The sequence below is a fragment of the Natator depressus genome, chromosome 11, assembly GCF_965152275.1.
Source record: "Natator depressus isolate rNatDep1 chromosome 11, rNatDep2.hap1, whole genome shotgun sequence".
Lineage (NCBI taxonomy): Eukaryota > Metazoa > Chordata > Testudines > Cheloniidae > Natator > Natator depressus.
Window position 1 is genome coordinate 13,924,503 of NC_134244.1, and position 8,745 is coordinate 13,933,247.

The 8,745-nt window shown below is 43.2% G+C and overlaps 1 protein-coding gene across 3 annotated transcripts in view; it reads right to left on the minus strand.

Moving 5' to 3' along the window:
• STEAP3 (STEAP3 metalloreductase) overlaps positions 1–5,228 on the minus strand; it is a 53,926-nt gene extending 48,698 nt beyond the window's left edge. For all 3 annotated transcript variants that reach the window (XM_074967210.1, XM_074967209.1, XM_074967208.1), the window contains exon 1: positions 5,193–5,228. In XM_074967210.1, coding sequence (XP_074823311.1) covers positions 5,193–5,223 — 31 coding nt within the window. In that variant the 5' untranslated portion in view covers positions 5,224–5,228. The remainder of the gene's footprint in view (positions 1–5,192) is intronic.
• Positions 5,229–8,745: the final 3,517 nt, after the last annotated feature.

Genomic DNA, 8,745 nt, shown 5'->3' on the forward strand with positions numbered 1-8,745 from the left:
CTTTTTATAAAGGAGTTCTCAGGGGGTGACCCACCCTGGGATTCAGTTTACAACCGTTCTGTTCAGAGCTGACTCCCCTCTAGCCTTCCCAGAGTCAGCCATCCCACACAACTGCTTCAGCTCTCTTCTAAAGAACCAGCTCCTTGAAGTTCCCTCCCCACACCAGGTGTCTGGTTAGTTCATTTAGCAAGCCTGCTCCAGGTTTCTCATCTCCTGCAGGCAGCTTTATCATCAGGCTTTGTCTACACGGGCAACTGAACAACAAAACTTTTGTCATTCAGAGGTGTGAAAACACACACACACACACACACCCCCGAAAGACAAAAGTTGCGCCGGTGTGAACAGCGCTTTGTCGTCAGGAGAGCTCTCCCACCGACACAACTACCGCCGCTCTTTGGCGATGGATGTTTTTTGTCGGAGGGAGAGCTCTCTCCTGGTGACAAACAGCAGCTACACTGCATGCCTTTTAGAGGCACAGCTGTAGCAGCACAGCCGCGTTGCTAAAAGCTGCGTAGTGTAGACAAAGCCAAAGCCTTTTGCTGTCTCACAGGAACCAGAGTCGCAGCCGAGTTGAAAGAGAATTTACTGTTTGCCGGTGACAGCTGCATTAACTCCCAGGACTGTGCATTGGTGCTTGGATTCAGTAATCATCGTTTAGAAAGAGGCGGAAAAGCTAGAAGTGAGTGACTGTGATTCAGACAAGGAGCAGGATCTACAGGGTGAGTTAATTATTGCCAGAGAGGAGAGACGGGACATAAATCTGACTCCAGCCAGGAAAGAAAGAGCACGCACAGAACACGTGAACATGAGGTTAGACTGTCTAACGTGGGAAGAGGTGCAATGCCTCAGCCTGGCTCAGAGCCTGGGAAGTGGCCACTCAGTACTCTAGCAAGAAATAGAGCACAAATGGCAGAGGAAGCTCCTTCCAAACGATCTCTAAAGAAGATTGCGGGAATATTTGGAAACCTTGGAGAATGTACTCTGACCCTGATGACATCAGGGACCTGACTGCAGAGGGAAGGCAACCCAGATCGGCGTGGTGAGCCTGACCACATCTGAAAGAAAACTAAATCAGGAACAAGCTAGAGGAGAGAAGCCCTGAGGTTCAGCTGAACTCTGCACGCCACATCTGCGATGGTATGACCTGCCTGCTTCCATTTCCCTATCTGTAAAATGGGGATAATACTTCCACAGCTACCTCACACGGGAGCTAGGAGGATTCATTATGTTTGCACAGTGCTTAGTCCAGATTAAATATCTCCACTCACACAAATCACAGCTCCCTCCTACAAGCTGAAGAGGCAGTTACTTGTAATCCGCTGCAAGTCTCCCGCTGTCCGTCCACTAGGGTGAACCCGGTGTGTTCTCAGTAGGTGGGTCTTGGCTCTGGAACTTGTTCCTTCAGGCCTGCCAGAACTCAAGCTTGGCATCCTTTAGGATTCAGTACAAGACTCCTCTTTTCAGGCTGGCTTCTGAGCTAACAGGCCCAGTGTTGGATAGTGGTGACTTTTCAATCTAAACCCTAAGCTACTTTGTAGCTTCTTATGCTGGGCTCCCAGATATGCTGATTTTCCCCTCCAGCTTCCCCTGCGCTCTTCTTCATATCTTTCCACCCTTGTTCTTTTCTAGGCCTCCCCATCTCTCCTTTGAAGTCATGGATTCCACTTCTAAAAGGAAGGGAGAGCACATCAGCATAAGAAGAAACGTAACTGCAGCCACGTCTCTGTGCTCCTGCTTGTCGGGCACTTTCCCCAAAGCACTGTCAGCAGCATGATATTTATTAGCCGGCGGCCATACTACCGAGGCCTGTTATCTTGTCAGATCTGGCTAGCTAAGCAGGGTCAAACCAAGTCAGTATGTGGACAGGGAAAACACAGGTGCTACAGGAACTAACAATGGCAATTCAGTAGGCAACATTCTTCCTTTTCAGTGCTGTTGTCCAATGGTAGAGCCTGGTGTTAGAGGGCACTCGGCAGATAGAAGAACCATAAAGTGTGTGTGAAGATGATCAGTTGTCACTTCTGGATCTCCTAGCACTTTTCACAAGAGTGGAGGTGTTAGTCCCAACATCTGGTCAAATTCCAATTGTGCAATTGCATTTTGCCCACCTAAAGTGCTCTCTGTAGTCTCAGTTGGATAAGGTACTCTGATGTTATTGGTCTGCTGCTCTCTGTTAAATGGCTGCTGCTTTCCACCCCAGACAAAGCTACATTTCAGGGGTGGGTGATGTTGTAAAGATGTGTAGAATGAGATCTTTGGGTAAACACCATTCTGCAAAGGTCAGTCTTTTGTATTCTTACGCAGTGGGTTATGGATCCGTTTCCCTTTGCATCCAGAGTTGCTAGAAAGTGACATGAAGCAGCAGTACAATGGGAGGAAAATAAAAAATAATGTATAACATCTCCGAGTGTGCTATGAACACGAAGCTATCCAGCCCAACTGCGAGGCTGGGCTTATCCTTTCCCTGTCAGTAAAATGGAAACAGAGGCACGGAGAGACGAAGGTGCTAACCTGAGCTGGCACAGACAGCCAAAGTGGTAGATCAGGCTATACAATTCAGAATTCTTGAATACAGTCCCCTGCTTTAAGGGAGACAGCATGACCTATAGGCTGAAGCACAAATCAGGGTTAAGTGATCTGGGTTCTTTTCCTAGCTTTGCCACAGAGTTACTGTCTGTGCCTCTGCTTCCTTTCTGTGTGGTGGGGATTATATTACTTCCCTACCACATAGGGCTGTTAGGTGGGCAAAGTGCTCTGAGATCCACCAATGGATCACACTCCATATAGTTTCAGGCAAGGGTTGTGGGTATCTGACACCATCTCCGACAATGTCTTCCAGGAAACTGACTCTAAAAGGGGTATAACGTCAACCTATCAGAAATTGGGCCTCTTAAACTAATTGGCTGCCTCCTGCAGCTAATTCTTTGCTAGCCATGATTACTCTGAGCTCCTCTTCAAGGAAACTAAACATGAGTCAATAATGTGATGCAACTGCAAAAAAGGCTGATATCATTTTCAGGTGTTTTAACAGGAGTGTTGTATATAAGATGTGGGAGGTAACTGTCCTGCTCTACTCTGCACCGGTGAGGCCTCAGCTGGAGTACTGCGTCCATTCTGGGCACCACACTTTAGAAAAGATGTGAACCAATTGGAGAGAGTCCAGAGGAGAGCAACAAAAATGATAAAAGGTTTAGAAAATAAGACGTATGAGGAAAAGTTAAAAAACTGGGCAGGATTAGTCTTAAGAAAAGGCGACTGAAGGAGCACCTGATAACCGTCTTCAAATATGTTTAGGGCTGTTATAAAAAGGACCGGTGATCAATTGTTCTTCATCTCCAGTGCAGGTAGGACAAGAAGTGATAGGCTTCATCTGCAGCAAGGGAGATTTAGGTTAAATATTAGGAAAAACTTCCTTACTATACATTTAATTAAGCGCTGGAATAGGCTTCCAAGAGAGATTGTGGAATCTTCCTCACTGGAGGTTTTTCAGAACAGGTCAGACAAACACCTGTCAGGGATGCTCTAGGTTTACCAGCTCCTTCCCCAGTGCAGGAGGCTGGATCAGATGACTTCTCAAGGACCCTTCCTGCCCTACCTTTCTATATGACATTTGATAGTGACTGCTTTGTGTAGTGCTGTTAGGACTCAGTGCTGTTATGTTGAGCACGACCTAGTGGCTAAAGTGGAAATAATGGTTTTCTTTTAGGAGCACTTAAGCAATTGTATGTTTCACTCTGCTGGTTACCCAAAAATGGCTTAGAGTTGCTCAAAGTACAACAGCTTCCAACCCAAACATTAAAAAACTAAAAAGACCGAGGAGTACATGTGGCACCTTAGAGACTAATAAATATATTTAGGCATATGCTTTCGTGGGCTAAAATCCACTTCATCAGATGCATGCAGTGGAAAATACAGTAGGAAAATATATATACATAGAGAACATGAAAAAATGGATGTTGCCATACCAACTGTAACGAGACTAATCAATTAAGGTGGGCTATTATCAGCAGGAGAAAAAAAACTTTTGTAGTGATAATCAGGATGGTCCATTTCAAACAGTTGACAAGAAGGTGTGAGTAACAGTAGGGGAAAAAATTAGCATGGTGAAATAGTTTTTACTCAACTCCACAGAAACATTATGTCAAAGACACTACACAGCAACCATGTAGCACCATTTAGCTTATGGAAAGTGAAATTTTCCTGTGGCCCTATTCGAAACGGATGGATGTTGGATTACATGCATAAATGGGGCAGGGACATGGCCTAGCAAAATTTGGGCATTATATATGTAATCGGAGCTGATCAAGATAAGCAAACTGTGAAAATAACAATACTTTCCAGCCAGGCCTATAACTGTTATCAGTGTTGGATTAGATTGTAAAGCCCTCTGGGGATAATTGTATCACCCTGGCTTTGGCTGAGTGAAAGTGTGGGTCAGAGTGAGGCGATGATGGGCCTGGCCACTGCTAGAATCTAAAAGAGCTGGCCTTTAGCGCCAGGCTTGTGCTTTTCAAGCTGAATGTCCAGGGTTCCAGTCATTGCTCCCCAGGCTGGGGAATGTGTGATTTTAACACAGTTGTATTAATCCAATGGAATAAATGGGCCAAAGGTGTTACCATAACCCAATCACTGTCCAACATGAAACAGTGTCAGCCAAGGTTTGGGGTTTGATATACGGAGACCTCAGTGCGCTTAGTACCATAGCAAACCATTAAAAATCCTCTTAACCTTGTATTAACGATTCTAAAAAGAAAGAAAAACAGTTACAGCATTTGAAATGTAAAGTATTACATAAGGCTTTCATGTTAACAACATCCCTCGTTCCCTTTCCCTGTAGCTGGAGAGAGTTTTAGAAGGAAATACCCCTTGTCTGACAGTCTCTTAGATGTTATTAAAGACAGTATAACTGGCCTTTCAGGGAAAAGAGAAGAAGTTAGCTGCGATGAGCTGGACTCTGGACCTGTAGTTGTTGCTGCTGTTGCTAAAATCCCATTGTAGCCTGTATTTAAAATTGAATTCCCTAATGAGTGAGTCTGGCTCCTGCGTTGCTACAGTTTTAAGATCAACAGGGTGAAAGTTACCTTCAGTGAGTCTCAGATTGGGAGGCTCTAGGAACACACGAAGAACGAAGTCAGTGACCACAAACAAAGTTAAAAGTAAGAAATCTTGTTTGTATTATAAGTTATACTCACCCGCACATATCCAAAACCGGAGCGAGTCCATGCAGTAGCCAATGCCGTATTCATACTCACGTCCCCCAAGATATCACAGAGTCTGGTGGATCTGTTAACAAGTGGCCGTCGATAGAGGGCTGATTCCAGCTGGAGTCTTCCCTTGGGGCCGTCTCACCCATTCCATACCAGGGAACCCTTTTATCCTGTGTTACGACCCCCTTATGCATGTGGATGTGGGTTCAACCCCCTGTTCCTTATCTATACTTCCACACCCCATACATTTTGGGGTGCCCTGCTTTTCATAGGTTGTCCTCTTAGTTCCCCGTATGCTCATTAGCATCTATGTAAACATGTTCCCATGGTAACCTGCGGTGAGAGGAAAACTTTCCATGATGTTACAGTCGGATGTACTGTGATCTAAACAGGTACACTGAGGCATATTTTCCTGAACATCACTTATTGGCACATTCTTTACAGTAATCGTGTAACTTTGCTAGGGCAGGATATTTCCTGGGTCACTTACTTATGTCAAGCCTCCGTAAGCCTGAGGCCTGGCATGGCTAAACTGAAATCTTACAGGCCTCAGCCTGTAGGCCTTGCATTGCCACCTTACTTTACTCATATACCTAACAGACATTCATCTCTCCTAAATACTTACCAGTCTTATGCTCCTTACCACATCTCCTATGTTTGCATAGCCCCATGCTCACCTCTGATGCTCAGTACAGAACATTCTGGTGTTTTAATGTTATGCTGGTGATTTTATTTGAGGCTTGTTGCCCTTTGATAAATATTTTTCTTGGTTGTTTTATGGCAGAAGGCAAAAGCTGCAAATGTGTGTTTGTAGTTACAGGGAATTTCTGGAGTGCCTTGGAAACAGAAAGTCTCACTGTGCCAGGGTCTGCTTTGGAGCAGTGGCACTTTGCCCAGAGCTCAATGTTAATTCACCTCCACTTTCTCAGATAAAAAAAGCCTGTATTAATTAAAGGAGGGAATGGGAATCATTCTGATTTCTAGCACAGCCAAAGCTCCTAATTATAACAGCTCCCGCAAGTTCCACTGTAACTAAGCAACTATCAGCATTGCCAATGTAAACCCATTTTTTGTAGGAATTTATAAATGAGCAATAAACTGTGTGGTAGACAAGGGTCCAGATTCTGAATTCACTTTGTAAATTAGGGGCGATGCCACTGAAGCAGCTTCATCACCTCTCACATGGATTTCCTGTTAGAAATCCACAGGGTCCTAAGGGCAGCAGACTGCAGACAGTGTCTGCTCTCCAATTATACACTGACAGCCCTGATCTATAGAATCTTGTGTGTGAATGGGGCTGCCTAGCTAACTGCATAGATGGGAGTGAGACATGCACATCTTGGAACTGGTGGCTCTCCTGTCTCACTCCTCTTTGCAGTTCCCCTCCACCTGTGTAAATGCAGAGGAACAATGGCCCCAGAGTCAGATGTATAGCTGCAGTTGAAAACAGCTAACAGACTGTTGGGAACCATTAGGAAAGGGATAAACAATAAGACAGAAAATATCATAATGTCATAATATACATTCATAGTATGCGCACCCCTTGAATACTGCATGCAGTTTACTGCATGCAGTTCTGGTTACCCCCATCTCAAACAAGATATATTAGAATTGGAAAAGGTACAGAGAAGGGCAACAAAAATGATAAATGGAACTTGGAGGGAGGAGCACAGGTTGCAGGAGGGGAGGCACTAGAAAGTCACTCTGTGTGCACACGGCTGGAATGCTAGCTGCAGCTGCAGCATCTCTGTAAATAGTTTTCTTCATAAAGATCCAGTTTAGTTTTAGAAATGTGGGGTCCTTCCATGTTACTGCCTAGCACATGGTACTTGAAACACTGAGCTAGGGTGATCCGATAGCAAGTGTCTATCCTATACAGAGCTCTAGTTTATGAATATAGAGAGGATGAAAAACAAAGTCCATCTTTTTATAAACAGTTTAAGATCATATAGTAGCTTATAAGCCCTTGCCAATTGTGTCACAGCACAATAAATCAGAGACAGAGGGACTCATTTGGGACACTTTGCAAAACAGAGGGGAGTTTGCTTTCCTTTAATTCCATAATGACAGATCAAGGCAGAAGGCTTCTAGATTTGTAGCTATATTTGAGTTTCGGGGTTTATTTAAGCAACTGTCATTGCACTTGGGTAGCCATAACGGCCATATGCTAATTATATGCACTCATCCAATAGAAAATAAATTCCACCTCTGAACCTCCTTATTCTTATTATTTACATGTACCTGATGCAAATTATATCCAGATAAAGTTGAGTCGTCACTATTGCACATCTGAAAAGTGCCACAGAGCCTTTATTAACATCGGGATGCCAGAACGACACTTTTGTCTCTTCCAGAAGATGGTCTTTTTTAAGCAATATGTCTTCCAATTTTTTTTTAAAGTAAAGGGACAAATACAAAATTGGTCTCCGCTCTGAATTTGCAATGCAGAGAAGCAAAGGAAGTTAAGAAGATCACAGACAATTGAATTTAATTGAAAAAGAAGATTAAATAAAATGAGACTTGACTCTGAAGAGCTAATTTGAATTAAAGAAACAAGCCACTTGCCGGAAGAAAGAAATCAGAGGACGAAAATGATTTTATTCCACATCTGGGTATTAGTGATGTGAGGATCACTATGGTGGTGAAATAAACCCCCCCGAAAGTGTTCTTTTTACATTTGAAATTGTAATGTTTGGAACAAAAAGAAAAGGAGTACTTGTGGCACCTTAGAGACTAACAAATTTATTAGAGCATAAGCTTTCGTGAGCTACATCAGATGCATACAGTGGAAAATATAGTGGGGAGATTTTATATACACAGAGAACATGAAACAATGGGTGTTACCATACAGACTGTAAAAAGAGTGATCAGGAAAAGTGAGCTATTACCAGCAGGAGAGTGGGGGGCTGGGGGGGACCTTTTGTAGTGATAATCAAGGTGGGCCATTTCCAGCAGTTGATAAGAACAATAGTATCTTGTTAAATAAACAAGGAGAAATAGTTTTACGGTGTGTAATGACACATCTACTCCCAGTCTTTATTCAAGCCTAAGTTAATTGTATCCAGTTTGCAAATTAATTCCAATTCAGCAGTCTCTCTGAAGTCTGGAGAGACTCAGGAGTCTGTTTTTGAACTTTTTTTGTTGTTAGTTTTTTCTTCTTGTTAGATACATATTTAATTTTACAGCTGCCTTCACTTCCCCTCTAAACCATTTTTTTTAAAATGAATGCAGCCTTTTTGTCAATTGGGGTATTTTGGCTTTTGGGACATCTAGTAAGGTGCTCTGAAATGATTCCCAATTATCATTCGTATTTTTCTGATTACATTTTTCCTTCCAGCTGATTTGGTTCATAACTGTTTTCATCTTTGTGAAACTGGCCCTATTAAAGCATCAAGTATATATATATTCTGCTTGCACATTATAAATGTGACCAAGTCACAATCACGATCACTTGTACCTAAGCTACCGCAAACTTTTAGTTCTGTGATCAGTTCCTCTTTATCTGTTAGGATAGGTCTAATATAGAATTCCTGCATGT